The sequence below is a fragment of the Pyxicephalus adspersus genome, chromosome 7 (genome assembly GCF_032062135.1).
Source record: "Pyxicephalus adspersus chromosome 7, UCB_Pads_2.0, whole genome shotgun sequence".
Classification (NCBI taxonomy): domain Eukaryota; kingdom Metazoa; phylum Chordata; class Amphibia; order Anura; family Pyxicephalidae; genus Pyxicephalus; species Pyxicephalus adspersus.
In genome coordinates, this window is record NC_092864.1 from 29,853,253 (window position 1) to 29,870,789 (window position 17,537).

General features: G+C 41.1%; 1 protein-coding gene across 1 annotated transcript; it reads right to left on the minus strand.

The window, feature by feature from the left end:
• Positions 1-363: 363 nt before the first annotated feature.
• On the minus strand, positions 364-17,065 carry IGFBP5 (insulin like growth factor binding protein 5). The gene is made up of 3 exons (XM_072419079.1): positions 16,160-17,065; positions 2,591-2,661; positions 364-1,813 (listed from the first exon to the last, which is right to left on the minus strand). The coding sequence occupies exons 1-3, from the start codon at positions 16,488-16,490 to the stop codon at positions 1,682-1,684; spliced, it is 534 nt and encodes a 177-aa protein (XP_072275180.1). The 5' UTR covers positions 16,491-17,065; the 3' UTR covers positions 364-1,681.
• Positions 17,066-17,537: the final 472 nt, after the last annotated feature.

Sequence of the window (17,537 nt, forward strand, 5' to 3'; positions counted from 1 at the left end):
CACCATGTCAATCAAAAATAATCTCATCTTGGTGGGTCTACTAACTCTTCTTCGCTTTAAAAAAAAAAACTCCACCTATCAGCTTACCAATTCAGCATAAAAAAGTGTCAGAAAAAGCTTCCCTATGGCTTTGTAAGACTTAGAAAAGTGGTATCTAAAGCCTTCATTTATTTTTAAAGCCCGAGTCAAACAAAAGGTTGACTCAACCATGTTTCCAATGCTTAAAGAAACAATCTTTCCACTCGTCCTTGTAGCTTATATTTTTCAACAAACCATTGAAACGTCAATAAGAAAAACAGCACCAATTATTCTGCAAAACAAAAAATAAAAGGGATGGGGGGGGGGGGGGGGGGGGGGGGGGGGGGGGACAAATTCCGTAACCATGCTGCTAAAAGTGCAATATTGGCCTTTAGTAATACACATGGAACCTGAACTAGTGGGAGATACCTTCAGCAATGGACCATTTCAGACATGTGCAGGCATAAAAGCTATTGGCAGCAACGGGGCATGGAGAGCCATTATTTAACATTCTGTCGAATAAAGTAGCGATTTACAAAAAATAGAAATAAAAATCACAGCTTCTCAGCAAATAAGCCAATAAAAAGGACTTTCTGCTGTCAGATAAGGTAATCAAGAGCGTTAAAAGGTGAATCTGCACACCCAACTTGAACTAAATACTCAAGCAAAATGGTGCCACGCTTCTAAGGACTGAAAAAAAGCTGTTTTGTGTAGATGTTCGGTCAAGTTTCGATAAAACCATGCCTTGATTGACACAGAGTCAATGCAACAAGAACATTAATGATGAATAAAGAAAGCGCTGCCACTGTTCTTAAGCAATATTAGTTTCATGGAGTGCATTGTTACAAGTGTCCTGTGCCCTGTCCCAACAAAAACAGAAAAAAACAAAAACCCCTTTGAAATATTAAAGTGACAGGTAAACGATTTCTAGAGCTTCAATCAGTCGGTGAAAACCAAAACCAAGATCTGACCTCTCTCGGTTCATTTTCAACAACATCATTCAGTCTCCATCACTTTCAGTTTGTTGACTGGAAGGGCAGAAAAGATCTCCGCATTGACTTGTTCACCTTTCAAAGAAACCCTGAAAGTCAGGGAGTCCGTTATTATTATTATTAATAAACAGGACTTATATAGCGCCAATATATTACTCAGCGCTGTAAGTTGCCATTTTTTTTTCTTTTAAGTATTTTTTTTATTATATTTTCTCCAAAATACGAGATGTTCTGCTACCTCCCTCAGTCTGACAAAAACACGAACAGCGTGGAGCCAAGAAAAGCTTACTGGGAGTTTTCCCCTTGTCAAAAATAAAAATATTCAATAATAATATTCAAAACGCAACAGATTTTCAAAACGGAAAAAAAAAAACCTCAACTTTGTGAATTCACTTTTTCCGTTGCCTCAAGCTTCACTCTGTTTTCTTTTTTTTTAATTAAACAAAAGTTCACCTCTCCTCAGCTTCTTCATCATTGTCTTTATTTTGTGTTATCTTCTGAAGCTTTCAAGATTTTTTTTTCCTTTGCCGATGAGATGAGGAAAAATAAAATAAAAAAAAAAATTAAGGAAAAAAATTTCCTTCGGATATCCCAGGAAATTGTAACAAAAAAAAACAAGAGTGATCGTGTCCGCCTTGGGCCGTCTTAGCATGAATGAGATCGTGGAGGGATCATTCGATGTTGCTGCTGTCAAAGCTATGGCATTGCAGGTCGCCAGCGGCATAATCGCTACCAGGAAGCTTAAGTCCGTATTTATCTACGCACCAGCAGATCCCGCGCTTGCGGCCTCTGGAGGGTTTGCACTGTCAAGAGAAAAAAAAGAAAAAAATCATTAAAAAAAAAAAAAAACAATCTTTATAAAAAGTAATGGTTAGGCAAACCTTTATATGAAAAACTCGAAATCTCAAGTTACAAGTGAGTTTGTTGTATCTGATCACTAGCCGTGAATTCTCCAATGGAGATTTCAACAAAGGGAGCAGAATGATGGCTAATAAATTTTTGGAAGATTGACCTATCAACAAAATGTTTACTTATATAAAAAGTAATAATATTAGCTTGCTTTTTTTCTTTTTAAAAAATGAGGAAGCCCCTTCCATTCTGTCTTTACTGCCACAGCAATGCTTAGCCTTCTGGGATACCCATGTCACAGATCTCAGGAAGCTTCAGGATGCTGCTTCTGAGCTTGTCTGATCTTGGGCATGGGCAGAAGGGGCTTTTCCCAGCAATGGAAAGAACAGTGCCAATCTCATACATGCGCAATGAGACTGGTACTCTTTTTTTTTCATTTACATGAGGATACATCACCTGATCCCCCGTCTACTCAGTGTAAAATCTGGTGACATAGGCAGAAGAAGGAAGAAGATTGAGGAAGATGGCAGCACCTGGCACTTTCCTGGCCTCAATACCATCCGGCACCATCCTGGGTTCTTCGGCACAGGACAGAATTGAGGTAAGTTGTGGAGGGATTGAGGGCTTTGCAGAGGTAAGGTAAGTATTATTTTTTTATTTAAATGACAGTTCCATTTTAAGGCTTTGAGTTTGGAAATGGGGAGGAGGGGGACCCTAAAATGAGGTCTTACACAGCAGGCGAGACCTAGATGTCTCCTTTTTTTGCTGGAGCAAAGCAGGTGTTTGATCTTCATCTTCTTTGCTTCAACAAAAAAAGAAACATCTACCATTAATGGTTCAAAATACTTTTTCTATTAAAGGAGATGAAGAATAAAGAAAAGTGACCTGCACCCTCCCACCCACCTGAAATCCTTCATCTCCAGGCCCTCATCTAAGTGACCTTTCCACATAACCAGACTTGTGTAGGATGACAGATACTCTTCAATATTGCTAAACAAAGTAATGCAGAAGTCCTTTGTTCTTTGATACTTTTTCATTACCAAAGAAATAGGATGATGGGTTAAAGCCATGTCATTTGCAATCCCTATTTAATGTACAGCGCTGCGTAATATGTTGGCGCTATATAAATCCTGTTTAATAATAATAATAATAATAATAATAATCTGTAAGGTTGACATTCTTTCCAATGGCAACCAATAAAAGGGGAATTCTTCCTACTGACTCCTACACTAATGTACGGTGATCTGTGGATGCAGTAATTATAGAAGGGGTTCCCTGAAGTCATGAAAAGTTATTTCAAGGGTTTCTCCATTTTAAAAAGTTTGAGAAACATAGATTAACTTTGCAAACCAACATGAAGTGTGGGACCCACTTGTATGGCCAAGTTAGCTTGGATTGGATTTAAAGCTCCCCAATACTCACTAATATGTTGGACCTACTCTACAAGTAGAAGTCTTGGTGGAGACCCTCATTATATAGAAGGCCAGGTATTTCTTGGAGATGCTGTCTGGCATTACAAGAGCCTGGAACAGGCCATGCTATTCAAGCAGTAATTGCTGATACAGGCCAGGTCACTTACAAGGGGGGGATTGTATGTCTCACGGCAATGCGTGGAACAATGTGACTTTTCTCTAGCGGGGGTCGTGCTTGTGAAATGGGGGGACCCGGCATAGTTTCACCCACACTCTCCCAGAGGGGCCATAAATCTGAGGCACAGCAGCGCTACTGACAGCTTAGGAGTTCAAGACAGCAGGGGGAGAAATCTGGAGAGTTCCTAAATTTAAACCAGAGGCCGAGCATTAAGTAATTCATTGTAACAATGTAAGCCCAGATCTACGGATATCTGTCTTTACACAAGGATCAACTAAACAATAATCTCTTCTATAGAAAGCAGAAATGGTTCTTTGTTGGGAAACAAAGAATTTTGTGTCTAACGCTGGAAAATCTGCTGATATACCAAGGATATGACCTCCTAAACTGCCCCCAGACTTAGGTGCCGGTGCCAGCCCCAATTTGGCATCATTGGGTATCAAGCATTGTCTTTGCCCACCACTGCCATACTATGAGAGGCGGTAGGTGGGTCAACACAATGAATGAGGCACCAGGACCCCAAAATGGAGTTTTTCTTTCATTTCTGGAATACTCCTGTTACCATTTTAGCCAAAAATAGGCCAAAGACCAATAGTGCACAGCATTTACTTTCTTCAAAGTAGTCCTATTTGTTGGTAAAGATAGACGTTTACCTTTAATGTACATGCAGACCTTGGCTAAATGACTGTGTATCACAAATGATTGCCTTTCTTGCAAACTGCTGCTTTGCAAGTGCTGTCTTTTTGTAGCCCACCCAATGCAAACTGAAAATTCCAATTCATAATTAAGCCAATTGCATTATCCATCAAAGGCATATAAAACAGGGTGACAACATAGGAGCACAATACTGAGAGTTGTCATGCAGGATCCACAGGTATCATTTTAACAAAAGTCACAGATTTAAAAATGTTGATTTTTGATATTACATTAAGATGGTGTTGGGATATTTTTTAGGAAATAACAGCAATGTTTACAAACAGCTATTCTGAGATATTATCATACCCGGCCCATCTATAAATACAGGGCTAATTTTGACTATGTGTACATTGGATATGCATATCTCCCCTCCCCGCGTTCCGGTTTTGATGAGCAGGGCGGATAGGAAACAGATGCCTATTTGGACTCCTGCTGAGAGGTGTGTACAGGGATATGTGGATGAGGGCAATGTGGATTTCTGTAAGCCAGCAACCAAAAGAAGATGGATGGGAATGATTTGTCACCTACTATAGGAAGAGGTCGGACTTCTGCTGAGCTGCAATGTTCAGCAGCCGAAGATTAACAGCAACACAAGACATAAAAATACCCCTATAAGTGGAATAGGGTGATGTGGATGAGGATACAGAAGGCCGAATGTGATCAAATAACTTCGTTTAGTGTGAAAACAGATCTGGAAAGGACCATACCGATCTTCTGAGCCAGGCCTCAAGAAACTTGAGACACACAATTCAAATCTGTTCCTGCCCACTATGGTTCTTAGATATGGAAAGAACCATTGGGTTTATTGAGCACCAAGGCTTCCAGGACAATTAGAAAGGTATCTGAAATTAATGCAAGGAAATATGAGGTGTCTGTGAAATAGAGTAAGAAGCGGTAGAAAAAGTGATTGGATGCTGCTATTTTTGGGGAATGTATTCAGCCCTATTACCATACCACCAACCCAACTTCCAACTTGATAAACATGGCGCCATCTTACCAAAACCAAACCATAGGACCCCAGAGAGACCCAACACTAAGGAATCCCTACACATAAAAGAACGTGAAGGTTACAAATACAGTTGTAACAATCTTAATTATTTCACGCACAAATAAGGATCTGGTTTTCCAAATGTGCCAAAATATACTCCGTGGTTTTGCAACTTTTGGGATTTCCTTGCAGCTTAGCGATTCCTCTGTGTTTTAGATTACTGGTGCAGGTTTTAAATAGTTGACACCCCATAGGTCAGGTCATTGGGAGAGAATGGTGCCGGCTGCTACAATTTCACCATGGATATCAGCTGTGGAAACATGACCTCTGCAGGATCTCCAACATTGTCAAACAACTCCCCCCCATCCCCAATTGTCTTTCCTGCACACACACACCTGCTGCCCCTTCCCCTCCCCCTACAAACACCCCACACTTCATCCAAATCCTGCAACACCAGCAATAAATTGACAGTCTATTTATTCCCAGAGGGAAGAGGGAGGAAGGAGGGGGCTTTAGTGAAAGCAGGACTTTGCTTGGAGGGAGCAAAGCAGGTGCAAGCAACCTGCACCCCCCCAACAGCTATTCAAACTGCAACACCTCCAGCTACCTACAGGCATCAGATGGTGATTAGAAGACAGGCATGAGCAGGATAGGCTCAAAATAATTTGAGTGAAGGTTCCTTCAATTAACATGCAGGATGAGAGTGGCTGAAGGTATTTTGTAGACATTTAGAGAATAGAGGGGGTACACTGGTAAAATTATTTTAGTACTGACCTATCTTGGGGGACAAAACAAGAACTAGTGGCAAAAACTAAAAAAAATGCATGCATGATCAACTACTCTCAGCTCTTAGGAAATGCTTCTTTTCGCTTGCAGCAGACCAACAACATCATTTCAGCCTAGGCAAAGTCACTGAACTGAAGCTTAAGAAAGGGCTTTTATTGGCATGGTTGTCTAGTGATCTTCCATTTATCCTTCACCTGTCCTCTCCATAAAACAGAACAGCATTGTATGTACAGTATTTACACATTAGTTTGACATTGAGTGGCTGTAGAGGGCTTAGGAGGTGCATATAAAAAGGGAATCAATTTAGAAGAATCTACCCCCAATGAATCAATGCTCAAACTGTGGTGATCACATTCTGGTACCTTGCATCCCCCACCCTCCATTTATCTGGTCTTTTGCCCCCTCCAGTTGCCAAAGTCAAATCTTCCGTCAGCTTCCACCATAATTACCTTCTATTTGAAATTTCCACCATCATTAAATTTTTTTAAGCTGGATGATCAAAGCTGTAGCAAACTTCTCCCTTCTGCCAAGGCAGGGCCAAGTCCTTGTCATATTCCAAGCAACAAAAATAATCACCTCTGTTCGATGATATAAACACATGATAGAAGGATAAAGGCGAGTTATTATTAGAAGTCGCAGGAAGACGCTTGCAAGTTCACTTAAGGTGGAAAATCCCTCAACACCAAGCGGATGGTAAAACAGAGTTTGCAGAGACCCTGAAACTGACTTTGAAAAAAATGTACGTAAAAGCACTCAAAAATGAATGAATATAAATGCTACCTTGTAGCAATTTCCTGTAAATTTTATTTATTTCTATAGGGAATCAATGCTCGTGATCAGGCTTCTTTGCTACATTGGTTGCACATTGGCTGATGCACTGATAGTGAGATTTTGTACCTGGAACCTACATACTGCGGAGTTGGCCTTGGAATTAAATTGGCCCTTTTGACTCCATGCATTTCAGGCAGGCAGGGGTTAATGCAAACCACAGGGGTTTCTCTTACAAATCCTTGTCTGTCCTCAGGATCTTAAGTCCTTCTCATTTTTTATCCTGACACAGCACTTTTCCCTCCCCCCACACCTTGCAGTCTCAGCTTCCTCCCCTCTCCTCTTGTTCTGGCACTGAGCTGAAAAAAGTTTCTAAAAGTTTTGAATAACTTCATTTCCTCAAGTTTTCATCAGTTATTTTACCCCCCTTTCCGAAAAGTATAAGACAAATATTTGTTCCATGACAAGCCCATCTCTAAAACAAAACAAACAAGTACAAATTCGTCTTCGCTAGTGATGTCAGGAAAAAGACTGCAGAGAAGTTCAAGATTCAGATACAAAGTAATAAGTTCATAGCTAGACAATAGCCTGCTATTATAATATTTAAGTCAATGGAAACCAAAGCTGAGTTTGTTAAAGCATTGTATATTAAAAGAAATTGGCATCTGAATTTTAAAACTAATTAAGATTTTTTGCTTTTGTTGCATCTCAATGATGCTGATCTCATGCAGCAAATCAGTTTCTGTCTACATGTACTCCAACAATGGCTGCTTGGCATTTTTTAGGATGGGATTCCCAGTGTTCTCCCCAGACTCTTTTAGCTGGGCGCGCCACCCAGCATTTTTCAGGCTGTTTGTGAGTGGTTATTGAAAAGATGGGTCACAATACAGGGGCTGCCACCCACCTACAGCTTCTTCCTGCCCGGCTCAAAAAATTCTAATTCTAAGAGGAACATTGGATTGCCGATGGTGATAACTGTAAACTATGTCTTTGTAATCTGTTTTGGAATGGCCACTCCATCCATATCTTGAATGACAGGGTGACAACACCAGGTCAGAGTTGGGAAGCAACAGACAGAGAGTTGTCACCCTTTAGCAGAAAGTGCCTGAACAAGGACCATTGTGGAAGGATCACTATGTTTTTTTAAATGGACATTAAAGGTTATATGCTGATGGGGGATAACTGGGCTTAACTTTAGATTTCTGGAAATCCTTTAGGTGATGTTAAATCGGTGATTTAAGTAGTGCATCAATGTTTTTCCATGGAAGGCAATTTAACAAGTTCAGCTTAATGCCGAGCCTGCTATTTGGACATATTCTTCTTCCCTTCACTCCACAGCAGCTCCATTCAGCCGATGGTACTTCCAGGTTCTCTATACTTCCATATGACTAAGAATGAATGAAGGAGGAGCGCTTAATGCAGTCCTTGCAAAGCAGACAGAGAGGCAGACACAGAATCAGCTAAATAAAGAGACCAAAGGTTGGTCCATTAGTCTTCTTCTTCTCTTTGCACTGTCCATTCGCAGGCTGTGGGAGGGCCAAGACTTGCATGTGTTACTAAACTGCAGCTAATAATCAGATCTCCTGCCCTGCCAGACAGGTCGGTAAGGCTGTGCAAATCTCAGAACTGCATGGACAGAACTATAATAACGTTATCCAGTAAATGTGCTCCCTTCTATTGATTTCATCTATGTAGTAAGCCATTTGCTTATAGTTCAGCTTTATCCTCTTATATTGGCATATATGGCAATTTGTGCTTTGTAGAGATCCTTCATTGATCGTTGCTTTGATCCTTGTGGTCATTTTTGCAACAAGTTGGGTGAAACTTAGTTGAGGCCCGAACATATTCTGCACCCTCTATGCCACGTCCCAGCAAGGACTGAGTTAAGACTTTGCTGCAATGTTCCCATCAAATCTTAGGTTTTGGCAGGCTCTCGCCTAATCCTTGATTACTTATACAAAGTCTGAGCCCGAGGCACTGTGGTGTGGTATTTAATATCGGCTCACATCACCGCAAGAATACGCTGAAGATGAAGGTAGAAATCAGAGGGGCTGAGTAGGGGGTGAAGCTTGAGCCGTACCGGACGATGGTTACCTGAAATCCAGAAGGGGAAAAGCTGAGCTGCCACCTGACCTCGTAATCAACACTGTGAGCTGGCAAAGTATTAGGGATATCTGTGTTCAAACAGAATTGTGTGACTAAGGAGATTCCAGTGATTGGCGTGATACAGATATCCTTGAAACCTGGCCTGCAAGCGACCCATAACAGCTGGAATTGTGGGATCCAACTAAATCTAAGGAAGGTTGTCTGGGTTGCTAAAACTCCAGGACGGGTTAGGGGGTTGGTAATGGCATGATTGGTGCACCACAAGTTGGCAAATACCCAAAAGTTGGGGAAATCTCTATAGACATATATGGGGTCAAACCGGCGTCTAATGGAATCCAATGTGACCATTAGAATACAGAAAATGTAGGTTAGGTCCAATGTTACCGTGCCCTGAAAAATGCCAATCATCCATTGCTGGAGTGAATGTAGACAGACGACAATAAGATACTTCAGAAGGGCAGGATAAAAAACACAACAAAGTAAAAACAATCAAAAGAAGCAAATTATTGGTTCAGTTTTAAACTTCCCAATGGGATGACAACGGTCATAGAGAGTAAATTTCCAGAGCAGATCCGGGATCCAAGCATTCCCACTCAATGCAAAACCAAACTGTGGCTACAAATGCACTTTTAGGGTTCTTTTTATAAAGCAAGGAATCTGACATTCCCTCACACATTCCCTTGTGGGAATTAATTACTGCCATTGAAACACATGGACCTATTAGATTCCCACCAGGGAATGTCCGATTCCCTGTTTTATAAACAGAGCTCTAATAATAATATTTACACCTTTGTAAGATCAGCTTCTGTCCTATTCTTTATCCATTCTCACCACAGAAAACAACAGTGACCATTATTGTCTGTGGTTTTGTGATTTGGCACAGCGGATTGCAAAAAAGGCATTTTGTGACCATTGCAGAGGCCGCTGGTTTTTCAAAAAAATTTAGATTTTTAGTCCATACAAGGGCTTTGGCTAGTTTCTGGATTCAACACCCTGAATGGCATGGTGGCCTTCTAGGTTCTATTAGGTTGGTGGAACTCTAGATCCTTTTTTTATTTTTGGATGTCTTCCTCTTTCTTGGTTTAAAAAAAAAAGTTCAATTCAATTTCTCCTCTATTCTATTGTTATATATATACATAGATATTTATTTATTTAATTTTATATAGAAAATTAAATACACAAAACACAATTGCAAAAGTGTCAATGCAAAAAAAAAAAAAATTAAATAAAAGTTTGAGCTGTAACTGTAGGGGGCGCTGCAATCCACAGCACTGCAGATAGCACACACAGAACAGTCTTCTACCCAGATTTAAAGTTACAGCCCAACCTTATGTAGCAGTTCTGCAATCCCAGGATTAATTCATGGTTTTCATTACATTGGAGGCTAAAAGCTTGTGTCCATATATATGTGTATTTATTTTTTAGTGGCCAGGATCATTTATCTGCTTCTTAGATATTTAAGAAGACCCCAACAATTAATTTCCGATCTGTCATAAAACGAAAAGGCCATTTTTTCCCTACATTTGAAGAACCCAAAGAGTGAAGAGTTACAGTCTAAAGTCCAGAATTATCAAACTTCAATTTGCAACATTTAGGACAGCTTAAAGTTCACATAAGGCATGCTAAAGTAAACGTATGTATGTCATTTTTGCATGCCATGAGGCTATTCAGCACATAGGCCCTATAGGAGAAGAAGGCAATGCGGTGCATTAACAAGCCTGAGGTTGCAGTTTGTTCGCAAAACAAATACAGCTCTTGTTTTCTTTTTCAGCTGCCAGGCCTGCTTTGGCAAATAGGCACCACTGGCATATGCCAGAGAAACAGTCGTGAGCTCTTGTGGCCAGCCCAGACCCCCTTAAGTCAAACATCCTTAGGCTTGGTCACCTAACTTGTAATGAGTTGGCATTGCCGTTATCGCGTTAGAATAGATCCCATCCCTGGCCCCAGGGAATCTGGATGGGGTCCACACATGGATGCCAAGGCTGCTGTTATATCCCAGCCTGGCGCTGCCATCCAGAGAAAGGACAAGTAGGAGGACCTGGCTATTATTAGTTCCACCTGGTGGCAGGAATGACCCCGCCACACCCTCGCCTAAGGCGTGGGAATTCACAGTTTCCGGCTTTGTCTATTCTATGACTTCAAGGAATTGTCAGCTGGTGATGAGTCAGCAGAGAGCCACTAACAGGGACAGAAAGTGAAAGAGAAAGCCAGGCATTTCCAGCCTGCGGGGAAACCACACCGGCATTTCAAAAAAGGTCATTCTCCAGCTTCTCCCATTAGTGAGCCCTCTGTACAGCACCCCTAGTGGCCAGGTGAAAACACAATCTTTATTTCAAGAGCAATTTCCCAGATCCATGGAAACCCCCAACCTGTTTAAAAACCTCTTGGAACAAGAAAAAGCTGCCCCACCCATCCAGGAAATTCCAGGTGCTCTAGTTGGATAATTTACTAACTGCAGATCTCAACTTCAGCGCCACCTAGTGTTGTGGCACAAAGCAATAACTCATTTTTTCCAAACCATGGCATGGTAAAATTTAATGTTCCAGTAATTTAAGTTCCCATTCACATTGTAGAAACTTCCTTGTACTTCCTATCCTTGGACCCCAAGCAAAAGGGAAATCTGAGACATACCTGATAGAATCTAACCTTTCCCCACAGTTCTTTTGGGGTTCAGTCTTAATTCTAACAAATTATCCAATAACTACAAATATAAAACTTCCCAATTCTATTCTATAAAACTGCAGGAAGTATGCCGGAATACAATTGGATACTCTGTAACAAAAAAAATGCCATGCCCATTTCTTACCAGGCCATGTGTACTGAATGAGTATTCACTGTGAGTCATTGTATTCATCTGAATGCAAGGCTTTATTTTCATTTTCACATTTATTGTGTCACCTATCCATGATCTCATGTCACAGACAGACCTGAGCCGGCACCCTTTAGTGGCTGTCTGACAGTGCAATCAGCATTGGTGCTTAATAGCTGCAAGAATAAAGATTCCTTGAGTTTGGTTTCCAATAGAAGCCTCTTGACTGCTTTCTGTCTGCAGGGTTGCATTACTATCATTATTATTAATAAACAGTATTTATATAGCGCTAACATATTACGCAGCACTGTACAATAAATAGGGGTAGCAAATGATACAAACAATGACACAGGAGCAGAGGAGAACCCTTCCCAGGAGAGCTTACAAACCACAAGGTGGGGGAAGTAGCACACACTAGGAGGGGGATATGGAATGGTGGGTCAGTGGTAAGGGTTTGGGAGACAGAAGAAGACAGGTAGGTGAGTTTGAAAAGATGGGTTTTAGGTGCTCTTTAAAATGTCCAGAAAGAAGGAGCAAGCCAAACAGAAGAGTTTGGGCGGCTTTAGAAAAGTCTTGAAGCTATGCATGTGAAGAGGTTATGAGTGAGGAAGTCATTAGTAAATCAATGGAGAAGCAATGAAAGCAGCTAGGGGGTGGGACAAGAGCTGTTGAGGGATTTGAAGGCAAAGCACAGGATATTGGTCTAACAGGAGCAGTAAAGCACAACCATGGTGTTGTAAACAAAGCAAAGGGAACATTCTGTATATAGAAGGACCCTATGTGGGTTTGTATATTATACCTACAGCTGAACTCCAGGCAACAAAAAGAAGATATACATATGGATTTGTATTTCTGTCTATCCATAGATTTGCATAGCCCGCTCTGCTGTGCAGGGACTGATATAAGCTGATTCCAAGCCAAATTTAGGCACATGCGCTGCTCGCATTATAAAATGCATGTAATGATGTATTAAAGAATACAGAGCTGCATGAATGTGCTTCTATAATCCCGGGGGAAAAGAGGGGGCTGGCTCGTCATACAACATGGCATGATCTAAGTCAGTGATATAAATCCTTTTGTTATTTGGAATTCACAATTTATTAAAACGTTTTTGTCCCCCTAGACCCGGAGAACCTTCTCATGTTATAATGCGGAGTTGTCACTTCCCAGTTGTAGCGGGATTGTGCGCGCTGTCACTCCTCTGGTTTTCATTTAATACAGCGCATGTTACATAAGTGATTCAGTGCCAGCCATACCTAGCAAGGCTCAGGAGGGCACGGCGCCAGGAATAATGGAGGAGGAACCGTGTGGCTGGGAAGTTTAACCCCCTCTCTGGCACTGCTGGAACGCGTAGGCCAAGAAACTCGCCGTGGAAGCCACATACAGGGACACCGTTCTCCAATTCTGCAAAAGCATAAGAGCCTGCCAATATCTGGTATGTAGCATCCCCAGAAACGTCTGGGATGGGACTGGACTATTGCCAAATGCTGGGAAACTACAAGAACCAGCATGGCCTTCCAGCATCTAACTTTAGGTTGCCCCAACTCTCTGGAATGGTCTTCCTCGTCTTATTCGGTTTGCTGCTACTTTCCATTTATTTCAAAGAGCACCCAAAACCCATCTTTTCACACTCACCTATCCGTCTCCTTCTGTCTCCTAATCCCTCACTACTTACCCACCATTCCATACCCCCCCTCACCTCTTAAGATATATCACCAGAACTGAGAAGAATTATTCCTTCTATTGTCTGTTCATTCCCCCACCTCCTAGATTGTAAGCTCTTCTGGGCAGGGTCCTCTCCTCCTCCTGTGTCACTGTCTGTATCTGTCATTTGTAACCCCCATTTAATGTACAGGGAGGCGTAATATGTTGGCAATATATAAATACAGTTTACTAATTATAACTTGAATAAAGTTCAGCTGACAAACCCTACATAGAAATAAACATGACCCCTATTGTGCCTAATAACATTTCTGTTTCTGTCCATCCAGTCCAAGTTGGTGACCTGACTTTTCTCTTCAGCTGTAATGCAATATAGCTTGGTCACCTTCCCACCCCCAGGCTGCTATTGGACAGTGAATGAGCAGTAAAAGGCTAATGAGTCCTTGTGAGCACATGTGCACTGCAACATCTCTGATTGGCTCATAATGCTGCCCCTCCCACTTCTGCTGTGCAACTAACGAGTGAATAAAAGCAAGAACATTCAGGTTACAAATATATTAATTAGAGTTTCATATCTGCCTGGTGATCAACATCAGTCAATAAAGATTGATTGGCATATATATATATATAATTATTAATAAAAAGTATTTATATAGCACCAACATATTGCATAGCGCTGTATATTAAATTGGGGTAGAGACACACACGTGCTGGCACCTGCAGTCCCTCCAGAGCGCACGCCCACCCCTGCAATACAATATTACAAGGAAAAGAATTTATAGCCCAGTCACAGCTTCACAAAAATAAACCAAAAGTTCCAAAATATTTTGGCACCGACCCAAAATTCCACGATGTTATTTCGATTTTCTCCAAACCTTTATGTTAGAGCGACGATATTTTCCATTACCATCTCTGGGCTCTGATCCTCGGTGACTACAAATACCGCAGGCTGCCCAGGAGTCAGGTGGATTTATTTGTAACAATTTGACATTATCTCACCTTGGAAACTGGAACCCACCAGTGGTCCCTTAGGGCCACTTTTGGATATATAAAAATGTAGGGAGATGAGGTGAACACAGGGTTTAGTTTATTAATTGGAGACTGGAATTGGGGGGGAAAATGATTTGCAGCAACTATATACAAAAAAAAAAGAGGCGTAGCACTAAACATGATTGGCTGATGTGCACAAAATGCTTAATATAAATGTTACCTGCACAGGTAAGAACAAAAAATAATGTTACAATTTACCAGCACCTATGGGATTGGACGTTTGAGCTCTGAGCTCCGGCCACACCATATGTTCCTGGGTGACAACCAAAATACAATCCTGCAAACGTCATTTTTTTCACTCTGGCTTCAGACGCAGCGTTCTAAGCACCCATTTGGCACCAATCAGAGAACATTTTAGGTGTGGACCCCACAATCCTCCTGCCAGCAAATTGTGCAATATTCTCAGATTAACACATTTTTACCCGGTTCTTCTGTCAAATTTCAACCTGACAATGACCCCCCCAAAGGTCAGGATGAGCCACCAAGTAACAATGCTATGGAATGTATACGCTGCAAGATAATTACAGGTGTGCTACAGCGATGGCGAAAAGGAAAAAAAAGAAAAACTCAAAATTCCTCAATAGTGACCTTTTGATTGTCAGCACAAGAACAAGCTCCAGAAAGAGGTCACCGTCCTCCATGCAAAGCTTTTTTAAAATCTGTGCAACCATATCAGCCTATAATTTAGGAAGGCAAATTCCCCACATTCAGCATTGCTCAGACAGCAAAGGGTTAAGCATGACTTTGCAAAAGTTAACCCCTTGCCTGCCTGCTCTGCCTTTTTTTCTAATCATCTGAGAGAGAAGGGGCAGGCTGCATTCCACAGAAGCTGAACAGGAATGATGATGCAACTTCTCAGTGCAGGCACCTCACTAACATTAGTCACAACAGTGCTGGGGATAGGGGGCTGGGATCCCTCTACACAAGGGCTTTGCTAACACTAGTAAACAGAACTTAGCATGGATGTGCCTCTGCAAGCATGGGGCATTGCAAAAAAAAAAAAAAAATAACTCAAAGTTTATGCAGACTATGGACTGCGTTTGTACAAACTAAATCCTACTGAGAATAATAAATATCAATATATATTAATGCAGGGAAAAATATTTACCTTTCTAAGTTCGTGCAGTTATAGAATCTACTTGTACAAACTAAATCTTCCTGAGAATATTAAATATCAATATATATTAAGCAGGGTATAGATAATTAACTCTCTAAATTCATGCAGTTATAGAATATGCTTGTACAAACTCCATGGACCCAAACCTTCATGATAATACTTATTATCAATATATATTAAGCAGGGTATAGATGATTAACTCTTTTGGCTCATGCAGTTATGGACTAAGTTTGCACAAACTCTAAAACCCTACTGCATATGAATGGAGGGTTAACTCTTTAAGAGAATGCAAACTGGAACAGCCACCAAAATTACCACCAATACAAACCATGAGAGATTAACCCAACTGTAGACTTCAGAATAAGCAATTCTTTTGCAGACATCACTGATCATATATAATAATTATAATAATTTAATGGTAAAATCACTGCATTTCCTTCCCACCAATAACTCATCTGCACATTTTTAGGTTTCACCTACAGTAAAAAAAAATTGCATGAGCTTCCCTGACTCAAAGTCCACATGACACTTGTGATTATGTCTTAACATGAACTTGAAAGAAAAAAAAAGGGTGTGATAAGGTTGGGGAAGGTGATAGATTGTAATCTCATCTAATAGCTGACTCACTTATGCATCAGAAATAGCATTGATTATAAAAAGGAGAAGACCTGTGATTGACAGCTGTCAATCATCTGGTGTAAGCTGTGATGATTGACAGCTGCGCTTACCTATCTTGATCTGGTCCCGGTAGATCTTCTCGTTCAGGCAGACCCCTCTACCATGGAGCAGGGCGTGCAGAGGCTTCTCTTCTCCTTGCTTGGGCAGACAGCGGAGCCCCCCGGCGCAGCGTTCTGTATATACCCCACAGGATTGCCCCTCTGCCAAGGCACAGGTCATACAGCAGCCGCAGCCCGGCTCCTTCACCAGCTCGCAGCCCACTGGGGTCGGTGGGCACATGGACATGGCTTTCTCATCGCAGGGCTCACAGTGGACAAAGGAGCCCAGGCACTGACACATCCCCAGGCACAGGGTGAGGAAGAAACAGGCAGGCAGAATCATCTGGCCAGGCAAAGTGCTTCCCAAAAAAAGAATAAAAATTGCAGCAAAATCCCAAAAATTGTACACTTAGCAATGCCAACCCTGGGAGACCTGCTCCAGGTGCAGCAATAGTAGGGGTGCACTCCCAGCCCTCTGCAGCCTACAAGTGCAAAAAGAAAAAAATCAACACAGTGCAAACTACACACACCAAGCAAGGTGCTGCTGTCTTCTCATAGACAACTGCCAGGGACCTGTTGCTGCAATAAGAAGCAACAGGTTGACTATGTATGAAAAAAATCAAAAATCTATTTTAATCACACAGCTTCCTTTAGGGGATGTCAAAGCCAGTATTCAAAATCCAGTAATTCTTTGCAGTCTTGCATAGAAGTATTAATTCCTCAAATAATGCAAAAAAGTGTTTAAAATCTCAAGCTTTAAAACTTTAAAACAAGCAAGAAGTTTTTAAGGTTTTTTTTGGGTTATCCAAAAATGTAAAAATGAGAGAAGTTTTAAAAGTAAGCAAAAGGAAAAAAAACTACTTTGTATATCTCCCAACAGTTGTACACTGCAGTAGAGTTTGTAAAGAGACTGGTTACTGTAGGAGCAGGCTGTCTTTTTAAATAGGCTTACTTCTGGCTGGCTGCCAGACTTTAACTGCAATTCGATATCACGACAGCTAAATTGAATAGCTGCCAGTGAAGAGGCAATATAGTGAGCTTGAATACGAGCAGGTCCCTTCTTTGTGAGTTAACTAGTTTTCTTCCACAGCTGAGGGAAGGGAACAATGAAAGTACATGCTGACTTTTAAACTTCTGAAAAGGCAAAATTGCCCTCAAACTTGCAGCCCCTCCCAAGGACTTTTTTTTTCTTTTTTTTTCTTTTTTAGGGTTGCTTGGAATTTAAAGAAGTCTCTTTAAAAAGTTTTTGCAAACTTAATTTTTTTTTAAGTTTTTTGCTGCTAAATAAAAAAATGTCAGGGAATGTAAGAAAATCACCCACAATAACTCATCAGCAGTGTGATGTGACTGCGCTTAGTTTGCACCTAACCACTGCGATGTCTGATTAAGG

What these genes read in the sequence shown, in the direction of transcription:
- IGFBP5 (XM_072419079.1), bottom strand. Translation starts at nt 16,490, where the DNA reads ATGATTCTGCCTGCCTGTTTCTTCCTCACCCTGTGCCTGGGGATGTGT. An exon ending in CCGGGACCAGATCAAGATAG is followed by an intron (nt 2,662 to 16,159) that starts GTAAGCGCAGCT and finishes TTTTTGTTGAAG; the next exon opens with CAAAGAAGATGAAGATCAAA. An exon ending in ATCTAGGTCTCGCCTGCTGT is followed by an intron (nt 1,814 to 2,590) that starts GTAAGACCTCAT and finishes TTCTCTTGACAG; the next exon opens with TGCAAACCCTCCAGAGGCCG.